General features: G+C 40.9%; 1 protein-coding gene across 1 annotated transcript in view; it reads left to right on the top strand.

Moving 5' to 3' along the window:
- The window catches only part of LOC122542904, a 139661-nt gene that overhangs the window by 96940 nt on the left and 21905 nt on the right, over nt 1–20816 (top strand). The window contains exons 20-24 of the mRNA XM_043681045.1: nt 538–649; nt 3110–3582; nt 11806–11900; nt 14465–14516; nt 20078–20236. Coding sequence (XP_043536980.1) covers nt 538–649; nt 3110–3582; nt 11806–11900; nt 14465–14516; nt 20078–20236 — 891 coding nt within the window. The remainder of the gene's footprint in view (nt 1–537; nt 650–3109; nt 3583–11805; nt 11901–14464; nt 14517–20077; nt 20237–20816) is intronic.

Raw genomic sequence — 20816 nt, 5'->3', positions numbered from 1 at the left:
CAGAGAAGATAAAATTCTACTCTTTATTTTTGTCCTTCCACCCACACCGTTTCTTCAAACTGTAAGCATCTATATGTAGCCACTGGTGCTGTTTGTGGTTGGGGGGGGGGACACGGCTGGAGGAGAATGATGCCTGAGCAAAAACTGCCCCAAACAATGTATTTTGATTTGAGATTTCTTTGTACTGTTGACTTCAGTCTCACGCTGTAGCACATCCTAATGATCATTAAAGTATTTAATTTGAAGATTTTTTGCAACAATTTTGCTTTTAGCATTTGAGAACAAGTTCCATGATGAAATTACACCAATACAAATGGGGTAGCTTTTTCAACTGGATTTCCTGATGTTTCTGTTTATGAAGTGATTAAATTGTTCTGTTGCAATATTCCATTCCACTGAAAGTGTCACAAAACAGCCCTGTTACATGCTAGAGGTTTCTTACACTGTTGTCTATCAAAGTGCTTATGGTGATTCTAGCTTCAGTAGTATCTATTAGTATATTAGTCATGTGCTTTTGTCTTGATTTTATCTTTCCAGGCCATTGATGTAATCAGTGACTTGGATATGCAATCAGAAGAACTGTTCAAGGAAAAGGAGCTGTTAAAGAAAAAGCAAAAAAAATTGTTAGAGGAAATTTCACTTTTAGCGGGTATGACTTGCTTCTTTTTCTAAAAGGAATTTCAGCACTTCATATGAATCAGTAACTTTAGTTCTCATGTCTTCAATTTGTAGATATGTTTGTTGCCACAAGGAAATGTTTGGTGATTTGAGTGCTACTCTCTCTTGAATGTTATTGAAGATAATGTTTTATAATTCTGTAATTCCTATAAAGTTGTGCTTTTTTGAGCTGTTTCTTGCAAGAATGTCAATTTGATGGAAAAAAACATTTACACTCCATGAGAAGAGTGTGTTGACTGGGTAGCAAGTGCATTCTATTTGGTCGAGGCATTGCCATATTTTCCTCTTTAATTGGTATTCTTGTGAACTTTCCTGAGTGCAAGCTTCTTTTTAAGCAATGCTCATACTGATTTATCATTAAGTTGACAGCCAAATCGAATTTTGACAGATTTGTGGAAGTAATGAGTTAGAAGACTGCCTTTCCTTTTGCCTCAAATATAGTTTTCAGAATGAAGGCAGGCAACTGTATAGTGCTATTAATGTAACAAATTTTAAATCCAACTATGATTAAAGGAATCCATTATGGGTATGATAGCATACTACTGGACAGACCACAGCAGTTTAAGAATTTGAGTTCAGTTTTAAAAGAAAAGATGAAATTGTATCCATAAAAGTGACTGTAAAGCTATTTTCTCATTGTAAAAATCCAGCTTATTCTGGAATGACCTTCCAAGTAGAATGATTTAGAGATGCCGCTGTTGTACTGGAGTATACAAAGTTAAAAATCACACAAAACCAGGTTATAGTCCAGTGGATTTATTTGGAAGCACTAGCTTTCGGAGCGCTGCTCCTTCATCAGGTGGTTGTGGAGTATAAGTAGGAATTTTACTGTCCTTACACAGTCTGGCTTATAGATCACTCTAGACGCACATCTTAACCTCTCTGTCCGAACTGGCTCAACGAGCTACTCAATTGGAGCAATTGCTGTTAAGAATACCATTGCTCTGTCGCAATTGAGGAAGGCCTATCACCATCACTTGACAGCCAGAAATGGGTTGTTCTGGTGATGCTGCCACCTGACAATGAAAAGATCACAATCTAATTGGTTGTTGATCGTGTCTTGTTTTTCATATACTATCCATGCTCAACTATAAATACAGCCACTTCTCTTACAGCAACCGAATGAAAATAAAAGGAGGTATTCGGAAAGGGTGCAAAAAAGGAAATTACAAGGTTGTTACTGAGACTAGAAGGTTTGAGTAATTAAAAAGAAACTGGATAAGCTAGGACTTACTCCCTGCAGTGGTGGGGGGGGAGGTGCGGGAACCTTTTATAGAGGTTTATAAAATCATGAGGGTCATAAATGTGAATAGCCAAAACCTTCTCCCAGAATAGGGGAGTCCAAAACCTGAAACCATATGTTTAGATGAGAGGGGAAAGATTTAAAAGGGACCCCAGAGGCAAGTTTTTCACGCAGAGAATTGTGTGTATATGGAATGAGCTGCCAGAGGAACTGGTAGTGGCAGGTACAATTACAACATTTAAGAGTTATGCACAGGTACATAGTTTGGAAAGGTAGAGGGATATGGGCCAATCACTGGAAAGTAGAACTAGCTTAGTTTAGGAAACCTGGTCAACATGGACAGGTTGCGCTGAAGGGCCTGTATGCCTCCATGACTATTAAATGAAAAGTGATGTCCTTGACATTAAGTAAAAAAAATGCACATTTTACCATCAGATGGTCAAGCCTTATTCAGAGGGTATCAATTTTTTATTTTAAAGTTGAATTGTACTCTCATCCCAGACCTGAAGTTTTATTGCTGTTAGCTTTCTGCAATATATAATAGTCTTTGGATTTCAAGTAAAGCTTAATTGACACTTGTACAATATAACCTTCCCCCCCCCCCACTCCCAACTTTTCCCCTTTACCTGAAAATCTGTGCTTTTTTTTTCATCATTTCTGTTGACAGTTCTTGTGTTTGTTTTGGTATAATATGACAAGTCAATGTTGTGAGCTTTAAAGTCATACTAAGAATTTGAGTTGTTAGTTAGCCAGTCCATCATCATTTCAAAACTTAACATATTTAACTTCAACTATTTTTATAAAATTGTGCACTTTAGAATATTAAATTAATCATTTATGACCAGTTCGTTGCTGGATTGTACTTTTTTATGGCTACATAGACATGGAATTATCCACTTCCTCTGAATCCTGGTGGTAATGCTTCATTAGGAACGTATTCACAGATTCACATACATCCATCTTTTATGTTCTAATGTTACCTAACTACACACACTAAACCAACAGATTTTCAGAAGGACATTAAAACTTAGAAAATAAATTAGTTATTTCTACCCGGTCAGTAAAGGCTATGCCTGACAATATCATACAGGTAGTGGTGGAACCACATAGAACATTGTCACAAATATTTCACAGCAGTAAGCCATTGAATATTTGCAGAGTTGAATTGATCAGCTATCTCTTTTGTAGATACAAGATCTGATGCAGTTGAGGACCAAGCAGAAGATGGGCACTTCTTTAGTGTTAAGAAGACCTCGGGGGCAAGAGGATTAACATTTCAGAAACCTTCTGAACCACAATGGCTTGAAAGCAGCAACCCACCTGACACTGCAGTAACGAAAGGCAACATGGTTTCTGCTTTATCAGAAAGCCATGATACAGATTGCATAGGAGGACCTGACTGGGAGCAAGATGAATTAAAAGCCAACTGTCTTTTTCCACCTAAGATTGCAGGGGACCTCAAAGAGAAGCATTACCAGGAACCACCGAATCCTGATGGTTACGATTCCACTGCTTTAAGAAGAAAGATTTTTAATGGTAAAGATGAAGATGCTCTCTTCACTGTAGGAAGAGAGTCGTCCATTGGGAGCTCTGACTTTGGCAGTCATTCAGATTTTGATATAAATGCAGATGATGTGAATGAAATTGATGTGGAAATACTGGTAGGTATAGAAAACCCTTTCGAATGATTAGCATTGTGAATAGCTGAATTTTAAATTATTGATCAATATTCCCAGTCAGCTTTTACATTCCTGATGAAAGGCTTATGCCTGAAATGTCCACTCTCCTGCTCCTCGGATACTGCCTGACCTACTATGCTTTTCCAGTGCCACACCTTTTGACTCTGATCTCCAGCATCTGCAGTCCTCACTTTAGCCTAGCTCTTAGAGATTGACTATAGATCTCCTCTTTGTTGCTCAATTCACTGATCTATTCATTAGATAACCCCTAAGCTGCAGACTTTCACATTCCCTTAGAGTCGGGTAGTATGGCAACTGGCTTGGGTTCTTCTGTTAGTAACAGTTAACCCCTTTTGGAGTTCCGTTTGTGTACGGATACTGGCAAGAGCTGCATGTGTTGCCTCTGGCAGCATTTGGCATGTAGGTCCAGAAAGTCCTACCTCCAGTGTGTGTAAAGTAACCTACAAAAAAAATTGATATTTTGGGGAAGCAATGGGATGGCACGGTGACTCAGTGGTTAGCACTGCTACCTCTCAGCACCAGGGCCCCAGGTTCACTTCTACCCTCAGGCGACTGTCTGTGTGGAGTTTGCACATTCTCCTTGTGTCTAAGTGGGTTTCCTCCAGGTGCTCTGGTTTTCTCCCACAGTCCAAAAATATGCAGGTTAGGTGGATTGGCCATGCTAAATTAAAGAATTTGTAGTTAGGTGGATAAGCCAGGGAAAACTGGCGGGTTACGGGATAAGGTAGAGGGATGGGATGCTGTTCAGAGGGTTGGTGTGGACCTGTTAGGCCAAACAGCCTGTTTCCACACTAGCAATTCTGTGAGAAAAAAACTGGTAATGCATAAACTGCATGAGGAATTCATTATTATTAAAGTTCATAGTGGTTTTTCTTTTTGATAGAACTGCGTGGTCCAGTATTTTCCTGAAGCAGAATTCAAGGAATGAGTTTGAATTGGGAAGCTAATCTGCTTCCAAATTCTTTGCTAGATGCTTTGCCTCCATGAGGCACTTAAACTTCCAAGGATTTATTCTACTCTGCAGAACTGGTCCAATTAGCAGATAGTTATAAGTACTGTGTACCATAGGTTACTTGGCAGGAGGGAAGACCTCTATGATCCAGAATGTTCTAAGTGTTGTAAAACAAGAAACTGCTGAGAGGATGCACAATAACAATAGTGTTTCCTATGGATTTTGCTGTGTGACTATATATAAACGAGAGCTATAAGGGTCTAGTATTACATGTTCAGGTTCAAATCCCACCTCTGATGTGCTAACCACAGACATGTGGCATGGTGCATCTTAACAGATATATTTTTTAAAAATCAGATAAACTAGAAACTCGATTCAAAAGGTCTGCTAAGACCTGCATGATCTGATGTCATAATTTAGTGTTTGAAGTTGAGGCTAGTTTTTGATATTAATAATGTAATAATCCTTCCCTTTGTCTCTGTGTAGGAATTCAGTATTCACTTAGTACCTTCTCAGAGTAGGAAAGCTGAAGCCATTTCATGTGCAAAGAACTTAGAGTAGACTTCACTCTGTGATATGTAAATCTGCATACTCTACATGATTCTGGCATAGTTATCTTACAGAACAGAACTCAATAAATATTTAAATGATTTCTGGTTAATTGTTCACTTTTGGAGAAAAGGAGCAGATATAGCCCTCTGGGCCCATTGAGTCCAATCTGCTGTTCAATGTGATCATGACTGTTTCCCTATCTCAATGCCATATTCTATTTTCTCCCTATATCTCTTGACATGCTCAGCTTCTAAAAAATCTATTTTTTCCTTAACCATGTTCAGTGACTTGGCCTCTGTTGGCTTCTGTTGTAGAGAAGTTCAAGGTTCACCAATTTTCTCCTCCCCTCCATCCCCAGTTTGAAATGGCCTATCCTGTATCTTGCGACTGTGACCCTTTGTTCTGAATCAGTCCACCCGCTGGGGGAAGCTTCATCCAGCTTATCGAGCGAATCAGGATACACTACCTTTCAAAGTGATCCTCCCTCATTCTTCTAAAGTCTGGTGAATCCAGACCCAAAATCTCCTCATATAATAAACCTGTCATTCCCAGAAAACAGTAAAGTGAACTTTACTGCACATCCCCATTTAGCATATATATCCTTCCTTGGATAAGGAGATGAAAACTGTGCACAGTATTCCAGGCTTAATCTTACCTACCCCTGTACAACTATAATAGGATTTCCTTGTTCCAGTACTCAAACTACCTTATGCTGCCTTAACTGCTTGCTACGTGTCATCTTTGTTTTCAATGATTGATAGAGGGGGACACCTGTTGTTCATTTTGTGTAAAACATTTTTCATCCATAATCTCCCACCTATATTTTAAATTTGTCCATAGAATGTGGGTAGGCCAGCATTTCCTGATGAAGGGCTTTTGCCCGAAACGTCGATTTTCCTGCTCCTCGGATGCTGCCTGACCTGCTGGGCTTTTCCAGCACCACTCTGATCTAAACTCTGGTTTCCAGCATCTGCAGTCCTCACTTTTGCCTATTTGTTCCTCAACCCTAATTGTCCTGGAGATGATGATGGTGACCACCTTTCTTGAACTCCCGCAGACCTTTGGAGTGTGGGTACACTCTCAGTGCTGCTGGAAAGGGAGTTAAGGGTTTTTTTTCCAGGAATTGGAGCAATGGTCAAGTATTTTGTTCCAAGTTCAGATGGTGAGTAGCTTGGAGGGGAACTTACAGGTGGAGATGTTCCCATTTATCTTGTCCTTCTCAACGGTAGTGGTGGTGGGTTTGGAAGATGTTGTCCAAGAGGCATTGGTGAATTTTTGCAGTGCATCTTTACATTGAGGGTTACCTGCTTCTTTGTGTGTTACAGAATTGTTCTGCTAAATAAAAACAGGAGGCTTAACAGTCCATTAAGCCTTATTGTTCTGAAAGGCTTCATGTTTTCCTATCTGTTAATGATGCATTATTCCAGACACTTCTAAAGAGGTTTTTCCAAGTATTTATTTGTCCGAATTTAAAGTAATATTTCAGTTTAAGAAACCTCTCAAATCACTATCACCAAAAGTACATTACTACCTATACTTGTCCCATTTCCTTCACTAGGCCCATTGCCTTGAATATTATGATACTTCCATGTGTTCATCCAACTTTTTAAAGGTTATAATAGAACATAGAACAATACAGCACAGAACAGGCCCTTCGGCCCATGATGTTGTGCCGAACGTTTGTCCTAGCTTAAGCACCTATCCATGTACCTATCCAATTGCCGCTTAAAGGTCACCAACGATTCTGACTCTGCCACTCCCACAGGCAGCGCATTCCATGCCTCCACCACTCTCTGGGTAAAGAACCTACCCCTGACATCCCCCCTATACCTTCCACCCTTCACCTTAAATTTATGTCCCCTTGTTTCCTAATGTTTCTTACCTCAACTACCCTCCCTGGCAGTGCATTCTAGACCCCCACCACCCTCTGGGTGAGTAAGTGCTTCCTCAAAACACCTCTAAACCTCTCTGCCTTTCATTTTAACATTATACCTCATTATTTACCCTTCAACCACGGAAAACAGCAGCTTTCTATTCTCCATGTTCATGCCCTTCATAAGCAAATACACCTCAATCAGGTTCCCGCTTAACCAGCATCCCTTCACAGCTGAAATGTTCCATCCCGGGCAACGTTCTGGTGAATCTCATCTGCACCCCTCCAGTGCAATCACAACCATCTTGTTCTGTAATGATCAGAACTATACACAGTACTCTAGCTGTGGCCTAACCAAAGTTCTGTACAGCTCCAATATGACCTCCACTACTCTTATAATCTATACCATAACTGCTAAGGCAGTTCTGTCTATATACCCTCTTAACTAAACTGTTGATTTGTCCTGTCACCTTTAGGGATTCCGTGTACCAGCACCCCAAGATCATTCTGTACCTTTGAGCTTCATAGTGTTCCACCTTTCAACAAATACTCCCTTCTATTTTCTTCCAAGGTGCATCACTCACACTTATCGGAGTTAAATTGCATCCTCCACTGCTATTCTCTGGACTTTGGCATTGACACCTCCATGGCAAAATTTACATTTGTTATAACTAGACCAGAACCCCTCAAATATGTTAATTAAGTGTTCCAATACAATGACAGCCCATAAACACATCCTTGGCAAAAAGGCAAATTCAAAAAGCAGATTTTCTCATAGGCAGTCCTCCAATCCAGGAGGAAAGAACACCAAAAGACAATTCACACTGATGATCCCTGGAATGGCAGGCCTAACATATGATGATCGGCTGAGGATCCTGGGATTGTGTTCATTAGAGTTTAGAAGGTTGAGGGGAGATCTAATAGAAGTTTACAAGATAATGCATGGCTTAGAAAAGGTTGACGCTGGGAAGTTGTTTCCGTTAGGCGGGAAGACTAGGATCCGTGGGCACAGCCTTAAAATTAGAGGGGGTCAATTTAGAACGGAAATGAAGAGACACTTCTTCAGCCTGAGAGTGGTGACCCTGTGGAATTCATTGTCATGGAGCGCAGTGGAGGCCTGGACATTGGGTGTCTTCAAGGCAGTGATTGATAAATTCTTGATCTTGCAAGGAATTAAGGGCTACGGGGAGAGTGCGGGTAAGTGGAATTGAAATGTCCATCAGCCATGATTAAATGGCAGAGTGGACTTGATAGGTCGAATGGCCCTACTTCCACTCCTGTGTTTTATGGTCTAATTAGAGTCATAGAGATGTACAGCAAGGAAACAGATGCCTCGGTCCAACTTGTCCATGCCAACCAGTTATTCTAACCTAATCTAGTCCCATTTGCCAGCACTTGGCAAACATCCCTCGAAATCCTTCCTGTTTATATACCCGTCCAGATGCCTTTTAAACGCTGTAATTGTACCAGCCTCCACCACTTCCTCTGGCAGCTCATTCCATACACGCACCACCCTCTGTGTGAAATAATTGCTCCTTGGGTCCCTTTCATATCTTTTAACCTCTCATCCTAAACCTATGCCCTCTAGTTCTGGACTCTCCACCTTGGGGAAAAGACCTTGCCTGTTTATCCTATCCAAGCCCCTCATGATTTTTTAAGGTCACTGCACAGCCTCCGACAATCCAGGGAAAACAGCCCCAGTCTTCTGAGAGAAAACTGAGAGACTGTAGCAGCTAGGAGAGATTCTCTGCCTTGCAAACCTGCTGAGACCCCAGCAACAACAGCTGAAAATTAACTGAAAAAGGGTCTTGTATCTGAGAGAGCTTGGCCACACCCACTCAAGCTGCTTCTGTTGTTCCAACTTAAAAAAAAAACCCAAAGCCTCACAAGTTTTTATCTTCTCACAGAGTGCTTGTCACCTGTCCCCCTATCTCTTTAAAAGAAACCAGGACAAAACACACCTCTTAAAGCTACAGCAACGTCACACATTACATTACTGTTGTTAACATCCCTGCAACATACAACTGAGTGTGGCATTAAAAAGCCCTTTTAACATTGAAGTTTATGGAATCGGGGAAGATTCCACTGGCTGGAGTCATACAGCATGGAAACAGACCCATCTGTCCAACCTGTTCATGCAGAGCCATAATCCTAAACTAAACTAGTCCCACCTGCCTGCGTTTGGTCCATATCCCTCCAAACCGTTTTTATTCATATACTTGTCGAAATGTCTTTTAAACATCATAACTGAATCCTCATCCACCACTTCCTCTGGAAGCTCGTTCCACACGCGATCCACTCTGTGTAAAACATAATTGTCCCTGATGTATTTTTTTCAATCTTTCTTGTCTCACCTTAAAAACATGCACCCTAGTCTTGAAATTTCCCACCTGCCATTATCTATACTCCTTTATAAATTGCCCATAGTGTTAGGTGCATTAGTCAGAGAGAAATGGGTCTGGGTGGGTTACTCTTCGGAGGGTGGGTGTGGACTTGTTGGGCCGAAGGGCCTGTTTTGACACTTTAGGCAATCTAATCTAATATTTATCTATACTCCTCATGTTTTTATAAACCTTTATAAGGTCACCCCTCAAACTCCTACACTCCTGTAAAAAAAAAAAGTCCCAGCCTATCCAGCTTCCCCTCATAAATCAAACCATTCATTTGAACAGGTTGGACAGATGGGTCTGTTTCCATGCTGTATGACTCCAGCCAGTGGAATCTTCCCCGATTCCATAAACTTCAATCTTAAAAGGGCTTTTTAATGCCACACTCAGTTGTATGTTGCAGGGATGTTAACAACAGTAATGGTTGTTAACAACATTCATTGTTTTGGTTGTTGGAATCCAATTGTCTGAACCCCAGATCATTATTTGCAAGAGGGCATCTTTGATAAGGTTTCGGCCAAACTTGTTATAATTACATCACTTCAGATTTGTTCAAATTACGACTTGATGATGCAGAAAAACCAGATGTATAATTGTTGAATACTGTACAATGTACTCAAGGTTTGTAGTAACAGTTACACACGGCCCATGGTACTTGCTTATATGATCCAGAGGGCTGTGAGCATGAGCAGCATGTAATCAGTGCTGACACTTGTCTGCAATAATAGCAATTTGCGGATCAATTCCAATATGGTTCACAGTGATTGATAGAATACAATATCAGGACAGTGAGAATTGAACACCATAGCATGATCTCGACTTATTCATGGAATGTAGGGATCAGAGAAAAAGCCAACATTTATTTCTCATGACTAATTGTCCTTGAGAAATGATGGTGAGCCATCTCCTTAAATTGCTGAATGACTCCAGTTCTCTCACACTGCTGATGGGGTGATTTGACAGTATGTTTGTAACCTTATCAATGATGTCGTATAGCATCTGATGTCATCACTTTTTTCTAACAGTGTGATACTTTCCAATTCAAATCGGCCATAAAAGATTTTTAGTTTCTATTTGAGCTCACATTCTGTGTAATTGGCTTTGTGTATCAGATGTAGATTTGCTACAATGCTCATATGCTTCATGTTGCACTCTGATCCTTGGAAAGGTTTGACTGAAAACATTATAATTTTGGATGTAGGTTTGCTCGCTGAACTTGAAGGTTCATTATAGTTTTCCTTAGTTGTCATGCTTGGGTACCATTACTCATCTATTGATGTAAATGATAATTCAACTACTTTAGAAAACACAAAGCCAAAAGTGAGCTACTTATAAATAATTCTGAAGTGTCAGTATTATGGAGCTTTGATTTGTTCTTTGTTTCTTTCATGGGATGTGGACATCATCAAGACCAACATTAGTTACCCGTTGGTGGTTGCCCTTGAGCTGAATAGCTTATAAGACTATTTCAGAAGGCTTTTTAAGAGTTACTCGCTTAAGTCATGTGTAGTGCAGACCTGATAAAGATAGCAAATTTCCTTCCTTAAAGAACATGAGTGAACCATGTGAGTTTTTACGCCAATCAATAGTCACCACTGAGACTAGCTTTTGATACCAGATTTATTAATTGAATTTAAATTCTAGCAGTTGCTGTGGTGGAACTTGATTCCATGTCTCCCGGATGTTAGCCTGGGTCTCTGAATTACCACCACCATTACCCCAATGGCACCATCTCCCTTAAATCTAAGAGAAAACTAAATTCTGTCAGACTGTAATTCAAACCTGGGTGTTACATTGCATATTTTACTTAATATGCTTTTCTCCTTGAATTTTGTCTAGTTAGGGCTTAGGAAAAGACACTTTATTTTCAAGCTTTTGTTACCTCATTTGGTGCACAAATTCAAAGCCAGAACTAAAACTACTATCTGCAGTTCAAGATATATGCAAACTAACACCAGCTGCTATGAAAGCAAAATATTGTGGGTGCAGAAAATCTGCAGTAAAAACAGAAAGTGTTGGAGAAACACATACAGCATCTGTGGGAAGAGAAACAGGTTTAACATTGAGTCCAGTGAGTCTTCTGTGGAATCCAGAGTTCTTTCTATTAACACCAGTGGCTAATTGCTTCTCCCTACGTACCGATGAAAGTTTAGCCTTATCTAGTATGGATATTGGGAATATTAATTCAAGGTAAGTTAGACCAATGAGCCAAGGGAACTCCAATTTTAATTAGTGAAAAGCAAGTTCAAAATTAATCTTGGAAACAGAAGTCTTTATTGTGTACAGTTTAGCTCTTTTAAGTACAAATATGGGGAGTTCTGAAGGCAGTAGGTGTTTGACTGGGTAAATTGGATTATTTTGCGGGTCAGATGGTCTTTTTTCATTCTTGACGTTTTCTTGTGTTCATATATCCCATACAGAGTCATTCAGACGCTGAATATTTTGATGTTGAGATGGAAGATGGTGAAGTAGCTGATGAAACTTCAACAGCTGAAAAATTATGTGCACCTCCCAGGTGGGATCATTTCAGCAATTGTCATCACTTTGATGTTGAAGTTTTTTGTCATCATGTGTGTACATTTCCAGACCGGGGCCACAGGGCGGCCCCTCCAGGATTTCTCTCTGTACCGCTAGACAGCTCTGATTGCCTCACTGCAGTGGTTGAAATGAGAATTCACTGTTTGGAATGAAGAATGCACAGGCCACAATTTGTCACATTTGTAGGGCAGCAAGTGTTGTCCTCTCTTAAAGTTTAGCAAAATGCTTGCCTGCTTTCTGACTTTGCTAGTTTTAAAAACATACTGAAAATGTGGAACTAGCAGCCACTGAGGGATAGTACTGATGGCACTGTGCCATTTTACAGTTAACATATGTTTCAGATATGCTTTGTAGTTTTTGTGAAGTAATATATTAAGTCATACCAGTAACTTCGGTAGAATATGCATTTCTCTACTATTGGTGTCCCTGGTCCTTGCAGCTTTTGCTTTTAGGGTAAGTAATCTGCTTCCAGTCATGTAGACTCACTCATTAGGTAATATGAAAAAGCTGCCAATCACAACTTTTTTTGATTTTATTTATCCCTACCCTAAACACCAGCCTCCACAGTTACCATGTAGAAATAGCGTAAGCTCCACTTTGCTTGACAAAGGAATGAGAACACTGGCTTCAGAACACACTGCTGAGAAGGTTCCTTTTTCCTCCTGTCCTTAAGGTGCTGGCTCTTGGTGGCTTTCCATCGCCACGTTCAGATTCTTTTGTTGTTGCAAAAATCTACTTTATTCTAAAAAATATTATTATGCATACATACATAAGGTACTAAAGTATTATGTACAGTCTTTTCAAATTAAAAAAAGTTGAAATTTGACATTCACTGTACAGGTATCCCCTGCTTTTTGAACATTCACTTTCCGCAATTCGCTTTCACGAAAGACCTACATCAGTACCTGTTTTTGCGAATCCGAAGAGGATTTTTCCTTTTACGGGAAACAGCGACACTTTTTCCCATATAAATCATGCACCTTCTTTACGCCATTTTCGGCTTATGAAAGGTTTCCTGGGAACGCTCTGCTTTCAAATAGCAGGGGCTACCTGTAGTTGCTACCAAAGACATTTTCTACTCAAGCAGGTCACTATTTACATACATTTTAAGGCAGTGAGAGGGTGTGATAGTTGAACTGATCCCTGTTGTACTTCGGCAGAAAGACTCTAGACAGTGGTCTTTCCCTACTGCACTTTGGCAGGAGTTACTTCAAACTTCAGTGCATCCCTCAGAGCTTAGTTCTGGACCTTAGAATGTGCCAATCTGTAACACTCAGTTGAAGTCAAGTCTATACACTGGAGCAAATTTCAGGCAAACTGAAAAGCGCCTTTCACAGAGTTTATAGTCTCAGTCTGCATCTCAGGGTGCAGGTGGTAGAAGATAGAGTCCAGAGTTACAGAGCTGCTCAGAAAGAACCTTGACAAAAATAACTGCATTTCTTTCCAGGTCTTTGTCGCAAAGTAGATGTGTGACAATGTCAGTCCACCACCAGTATCACACACCCCGCCCCGTTCTGCCAAATAGCTTTGAGAGTCTGTTCAGAGAACTACCCAACGTGATCCGCCTTCTCCTTCTGCAGATTCTCAAGGATGCTGCAAGTTGACCACTCCCTGAGGGACTTGTGGTCAAAAATGGTTTATGTTTGCAAATTGTTCCATGGGAGTCAGTACAGTCCAACTACTGGCAATAAGGTTCTGTGGCAAAAAGGCCAAGCCCATCCTTTGTAACATGGGGGACAGGTAGAACCTCAGTACATAAAGACACTAGTGTTTGTGCACCAAGCATCTACACACAACTTGATGTAGCCACGCACAAAGATGGCCATCAAGATGAAGACAGCGTTGGATACGTCATCTGCACCCACCTTATCCAAAACATTGTACATATTGTCCCTTTAGACATTGTCTATCTTTGATCTCCAGATAAAATGAAAACGGCAGGCTTGGAGAATAGGCCACATATAACAACACCAAGAGTACCTCACACTTGATGCCCAGGTTATTACTCAGAATGGAGAGGGAGCAGTTTCTCCAAAATCTTGGCAGTACGCTCCTCCCAAGTTGTCCCGTGTGTCCTGACCCCACTGAATCATATTCATAGCACCTTCAGATAACCTGACCTGATGGTGAAGGGGGATAAAGGATTGGTCAGCCCAGATCCAAAAGAACATGGCCTTGCTCTTGCCTCTATTTACTTTAGCTCCCAAGGTCAATTCGAACTGGTCACAGATGCTCATGATTCGGTGCACTGACGGTGAACCTGAGTGAAAAATGATGCCCTCCATGTAAAGGGAGGCTTTAACTTGTAGGCCTGTGTTTCCTGGAATAGTCACCCCTCTCAGGCTCTCATTCTTGATGAACTCACCCAAAAGCTCTGTACAACACACAAACAACACCATGTCCCGATTACCATTCTAAAAGTACATGCCCATAGCTGACTTAGATATGAACTGTTTGTCTCCAGCCAGTACTGTAGGGACTGAATCCTCTTCTCATTTAGCATGCGTATATTTTGTAATAATTGAACCTTTTTGTTTTCAGATGGCATTTTCACAATTATTCTCAATCTCACAAATTTTCACCCAAGAGAAAGGTAAGTCTTCATGCATGGCATTGATTTAATCCTGTTTTTCAATTTTGTGATATCAATGTCTTCTGATAGGATAAGCATTTACTAGTTCTGTAAAATGTGATTTTTGATGCAGAATTATTAAATTCTAGACCAGCAAACATTTGGGTCTGTCGAGTCTCTGCCACAGTTTCTAATCCAGCCGACCTGACTTCTGCACATACCCCTGGAATAATACTGCAATGACCACATCCGAACGACCTGTTGTGTATTTCTCCAGCTGGGCACATTCTTTGGATTCATTTAATTTATTACCTTGTTATTAAGTGCAAATGGTCTCTTCCTATTTGCCTTACTAGTATAATATTGATTGCGTATATCAGTGCATAGGTTAACCTATGTAAATATCATTAAAGATCAGGAGTCCAATTTTTCTACAGTCTTTAGAGCTATTTCTTTTGAATGTTCTTCCTTTTTAGATTTTTCTTATCTGAAATTATAATCCCTGATACACCTTGGAGCTGATTTAAATTTGCAGTCTTGTTGTCAATTAATGTCGTCTCATCAACCTGGTAGATAACTCTTCTTATATTTTGTTATAATCTTATGATTGATGATATCAAATCAGCTTGTCTAATGGTACTAAAATTGTTTGGGATGTATCCTAGATCTAGATGGTTTATGGGACTCATTGAACCCATGGCTTGATCCAGTTCTGCACACTTGGATATATTATTGTCAGTATCCTGGTTCACTTCCTGATGGTAATTGGGAATTAATTTCTTTTGTCCTTCATGCCAGAAATGTTTAATCTTTCCTTTCACCAGTATTTTATTGACCGTAGGCTATAAGGTACAGGAGTATAATTACGCCATTCAGCCTATCGTATCTGCTATACCATTGATCCTGTTACTAATCAAGAACTTGTCTATCCCTGTCTTAAATACACACAATGTGGCCTCCACAGCATTCTGCAGAACCAAGTACCACAGATTGACCTCTTGGCTGAAGACATTCCTCCTTATCTCCATTCCAAAGGGTCGCCCCTGTACTCTCACGCTGTATTCCAGATGGTAGAATCTCCTACTTGTGGAAACATCTTCTGCACATCAGATCTATTGAGAATATATCCAGAGTCCTCAACCAATCCTTGTATGACAAACCCTTCATCCTGGGGATCATTCTTGAAAACCTCTTCTGGATCCCTCTAACCCCAGCAGACCCTTCCTTAGATACGATGTCCAAAACTGCTCAGAATATTTCAAATACAATGTGACCATAACCTTGAACAGCCTCAGCAGTAGATCTCTGTGCTTGTATTCTAACCCTCTTGAAATTAATGCTAATTGCATTAGCCTTCTTAACTGCCAAATGAGCCTACATGTTAACCTTAAGGGAATTACGAATTAGGACTCCCAAAAATGCCTTTGACCTTCAGATTTCAGAAGTGTTTCCCATTTTGAAAATAGTCTATCCCTCAAACTTTCCTGTCAAAGTGCATAACTTCACACTTTTCCCACATTGTATTTCATCTGCCACATCTTTGCTCAGTCACCGAGCCTGCCCAGGTTCTTCTGCAACCTCCCGCTTCCTCAGTACTACCTATCCCTCCACCTATTTTTGTGTCTTCTGCAAACTTAGTAACAATGCCCTCAGTTCCTTCATCCAGATCATTGATATATAATATGAATAGTTGTGGGTCCCAACACTGACCAATGCGGAACTTCACTAGTTACTGCTGCCATCCTGAAAAAATAACCCTTTATCCCACTGACCTGTGCCAGTCAGCCAATCCTCTGCCCATGCCAGTATGTTGCCCCAAACCCCAATATGGGCTCATCTTTTGTAGCAGCTTCCTGTGCGATATATTGTTAAAGGCCTTCTGGAGACCCAAATGTCGATTTTGTTTTTTTAAAAATTCATTAATGAACTAGGGCATCACTGGCCTGGCCAGCATTTATTGGCCATCTCTAATTGCACAGAGGGCAGTTTAGACTCAACTATATTGCTCTGGTTATGGAGTCGCATGTAGGCCAGACCAGATAAAGGTGGCAGTTTTCTTCTCTGAAGAACATTCGTGAACCAGTGGGATTTTCTGACAATGGATTTGTGGTTATCATTAGACTCCTAATTCCAGATTTTAATTGAATACAAATTTCACCATCTCCCTGGGCAGGATTCAAATCCAGAGCCCCAGGTCATGACCTGGATCTGTTGATTAACAGTCCAGTGACTCGGCCATTGCCTCCCCAAATGGATCATATCCACGGGTTCTCTTTTGTCTAACTTATTACTTCCTCAAAGAGGTCTAACAGATTTGTCGCGTGTGACCTCCCCTTGGCGAAGCGGTGTTGACTCCACCCTATTTTATCTTAAACTTCCAAGCACTCTGTAATCTTTTCCTTAATAACAGGCTTCAAATCTTAGCAACAACCAAGGTCAGGCTAACTGTCCTACACCTCCCTCCTTTCTTAAACAATGGTGTTACATTAGCTATTTTCCAGTTTTTTGAGATCCTCTCTGACTCCAGTGATTCCTTAATGATCAAGACCTGTACGATCTTTTCAGCTGTCTCCTTCACAACTCTGAAGTATAGTCCATCCGGTCAAGCTGATTTATCTCTTTTCAGACCTTTCAGCTTTTGCAACACCTTCCCCTTAATGATGGCCACCACTCTTAACTTTGCCTCCTGACACTCTCAAAGCTCTGGTATGGTACTGGTGTCTTCTCCTGTTAACACTGATGCAAAATATCGATTCCAATGTATTTCTTTGTTTCCATTGCTACTTCCCTAGCCTCATTTTCTAGCAGTCCAATGTCCACTGTTGCCGCCTTTTACCTTTTTATATGTCAAGAAAAATGCTTGCACTCTTCTCTTATATTACTAGCTACCTCATTTCTCCCTGCTTCTTGCTTTTTTAGTTATCCTCTGTTGGTTTTTAAAGGCTTCCCAATCCTCTGTCTTCCCACTAATCGCGACCACATTGTATACTGCTGCTTTGCTTTTATGCTGTACCTGACTTCCCTTGTCAACCATCATTGCCTCACCATTCCCTCCATATGTTTCTTCTTCCTTGGGGATAAATTTCTGCTGTGCCTCCCGAATTACCTCAAGAAGCACCTACCATTCCTGCTCCACCATCTTCCTTGCTACGCTCCCCTTCCAGTCAACTCTGGCAGGTTCCTCCCTCATACCTTTCGTAGTTGCCTTTGCTCAATTGTAGTCGAGTGTATGATGCTGGAAAAGCACTGCATCCAAGGAGCAGGAGACTTGACGTTTCAGTCATAAGCCCTTGACTGGGGTCATTGTAGTTCTGTTACGTCTGCTGCCTCTGAAACTGCAGCATGAATTCTGTCATATTATGTCACTGCCACCTCGGGATACCTTTACAGTAAGCTCCCTTATCAAGTCTGCCTCATTTTACATCACCAGATCCAGAATTGCCTGTTCCCTAGTGGGCTCTATCACATGCTGCTCCAATAAAACAGTCTTAGACATTACACAAATTCCTTTTCTTGGGATCTACCACCAACTTGCTTTTTCCCATTCCACCTGCATATTGAAGTTCTCCACAATAAATGTAGTTGTGCCTTTTTTACTTTTCTATCTCTCGATTGATTTTCTGTCCCACATCCTGACCATTGCTCAGAAGCCTGTACATAATGCCCATCAGGATCTTTTTTCCTCCCCCTTTGCAGTTCCTCAACTCTACCCACATGGGTTCTGTGCCTTCTGACTCTATATCACTTCTTGCTATTGATTTAATTTCATTTCTTACTAACAAGGCAACTCCACCCCCTCTGCCCATCTGCCTGTCCTATTGATAAGATGCATATCCTTGGATATTTAGTTCCCAGCCCCGAACTCCTTGTAGCAATGTCTCTGTAACAGCCGCACATCGTATCTGCCAATTTCAGTCTGCGCAACGAGCTAATTTACCTTGTTTTATTATACTGCGCGCATTTAAGTTCAAAACCCTCAGTCCTGCATTGTCTACCCCTCCTTCTGATAATTGTCCCCTTAGCTGCTGTGCATGTAGTTAGATTCCTGAGCTTTTCCATACATTCTGTCATATTGCTTGTTCTAGAAACTTTAATAACTTCTGAGCCCTTTACTCCCCCTTAACTTTTTTTCATAATTTTCCATGCAACTACACCCACTCTCCCCGACTATTCAGTTTAAAGCCTCATCCACAACCCTAGTGATGTGATTCGCTAGGACTCCGGTCCCAGCGTGATTCAGGTGGAGTTCATTCCATTAGAACAGCTCCCTCCTTCTCCAGTACTGGTGCCAATGTCCCAGGAGTTTGAGCCCATTTCTCCCATACCAATTTTTGAGCCACATATTTACTACTTTAATCTTGTTGACCCTGTGTCAATTAGTTCATGGCTCAGGTAGTAATTCAGAAATGCCTGCTTTTTAATCTTGCCCAAGCTGCTTATATTCCCTCAGCAGAACCTCTTTCCTCTTAGTATCTGTGTCATTGGTATGTACATGGACCACATCAACTGGATCTTTCCCTTCCAACTCCAAGTTTCTCTGCACCCCGATTTAAATATCCTGAACTCCGGCACCAGGCAGGCAACACAGTCTTCGGGACTCTTGATCCTGGCCACAAAGAACAATGTCTGTTCCTCTGACTATACTATCCCTCGTTACAACTACATTTCTCTTTTCTCTCTCCTCTTGAATGGCTCCCCTGAACCACGGTGCTATGTTCATCCTCCCAACAACTCCAGACCTCATCCAGACAGGGAGAAGAATCTCAAACCTGTTCTTCAAGCTCAAGGGCTGAGTTGCCTTTGGCACTACCTCCTGGAACCCTCTACCTGCCTCATACATAGGCACACCCTCCTTTCCCTGACTGCTGACTGAATTTAAGGTAGTTAATGTAAGGATTGTGTGACTGTCTCCTGAAACATAGTGTCAAGGTAACTATCCCTCTCCTTGACATGTTGCAGTGTTTGAAGCCCAGACACCAGCTTATAAACCCTGAGCTGGAGCTCCTGAAGCATCCAACACTTGCACCAGATATGGTCACTATGAACAACAATGGGGTCTAACAGCTCCCACATTATGCAGATACAACACATTGCCTGACCCGCATCTCTATTTTATTTACTTAGTTCTTAAATTGAGTTTTAAAAGTTTCCCATTGGTCTTTTGGTTTGTACTGTGTAAATACTTCCCTTATTTTCCTTCAATCTGTAAGTAACCTATCATAGTCAAAGTAATGCTTATCACCAACCCAATAGACTTATGGTTTACCTGTGATGTCATTATTATACTGGATCTCTGATCCTGGGCTTCACTGTATCTTGTTAAATAAAAACCTTACAAACTGAGCCAAAAGAAAAGCAAGCAGAAAGTACCTCTTCCCCTCTTCACTAAATTCCCATGCTGCCTCCAAATTCCCTGAACTACATACTCACTTGGGCTGCATTTCACTATGAATGTCATCTCTGCTTCCTGACTGTGCGAAGCTTTCTGGATTAATTGGATATTTAATTGGATACAATTACAGCCATCTTCTGCAGTCACGGGTTTGCATGTCACTGCAACAGGTAACCTTTTTATTTTAAAGATTTACAATATGTCGGAGCTGAAGAAAAGCAGAAAGAATCCACTGCTGCACACATTGAGAGAGAGAGAGTGGCGCAAGCTTATGCAGAATCGTTTCAGTGAGTTAAGGGAGCTGCTGTTTGAGGATGAACGCGTTTCAAAACGTGCCATTCTTGATGAGGTTTGTTAAAAGATTTCCCGAGTATTTTGTTTCTCTTCAGTCATGATTCTCTGCTATATTCTGCAAAGATATGAAGCACTAAAGTCTGAAAATGGTGATTGATGCCAGAGTATGGTCTCTCGGGGATTATTGAACACTCCACCCAATAAAAAGGCAGGACTCCAAGAGGATATTAGCAAGCTGCTTGCCTTGGAGGAGTTGAGAGAAAGAGATCGTAGTTAAAACTGCCCAAGTCCTGCAGTCCTTAGATATCTCCCTGAAGTAATTCTATCAGGAAATAGTGACTCACTTAGGAGTTGTTTTCTGTGCCCTTTTTCTAAGCCCAAAAATACTGAATCTGATTGTTGTTCCTCCACATTGCACTGATTGTGTTTAATATTTAAAAACATTGTTTTATTACATCTGTTTCTTTTCTCATCCTGACCAGTTTGACGTGCTGCTCATCATCTTTACTCTTTTTTTTTATAAATTAATTTGTGGGAAGTGAGCCTTGTTGGCTGGCCTGCATTTGTTGCACATCCCCAGTTGCCCTTGAGAAGGTGGTGGTGATGAGTACTTAAATGACTGCGGTCTATCTGCT

Source organism: Chiloscyllium plagiosum, chromosome 41 (genome assembly GCF_004010195.1).
Source record: "Chiloscyllium plagiosum isolate BGI_BamShark_2017 chromosome 41, ASM401019v2, whole genome shotgun sequence".
NCBI lineage: Eukaryota > Metazoa > Chordata > Chondrichthyes > Orectolobiformes > Hemiscylliidae > Chiloscyllium > Chiloscyllium plagiosum.
This window is presented reverse-complemented; position numbering and strand designations above follow the sequence as displayed.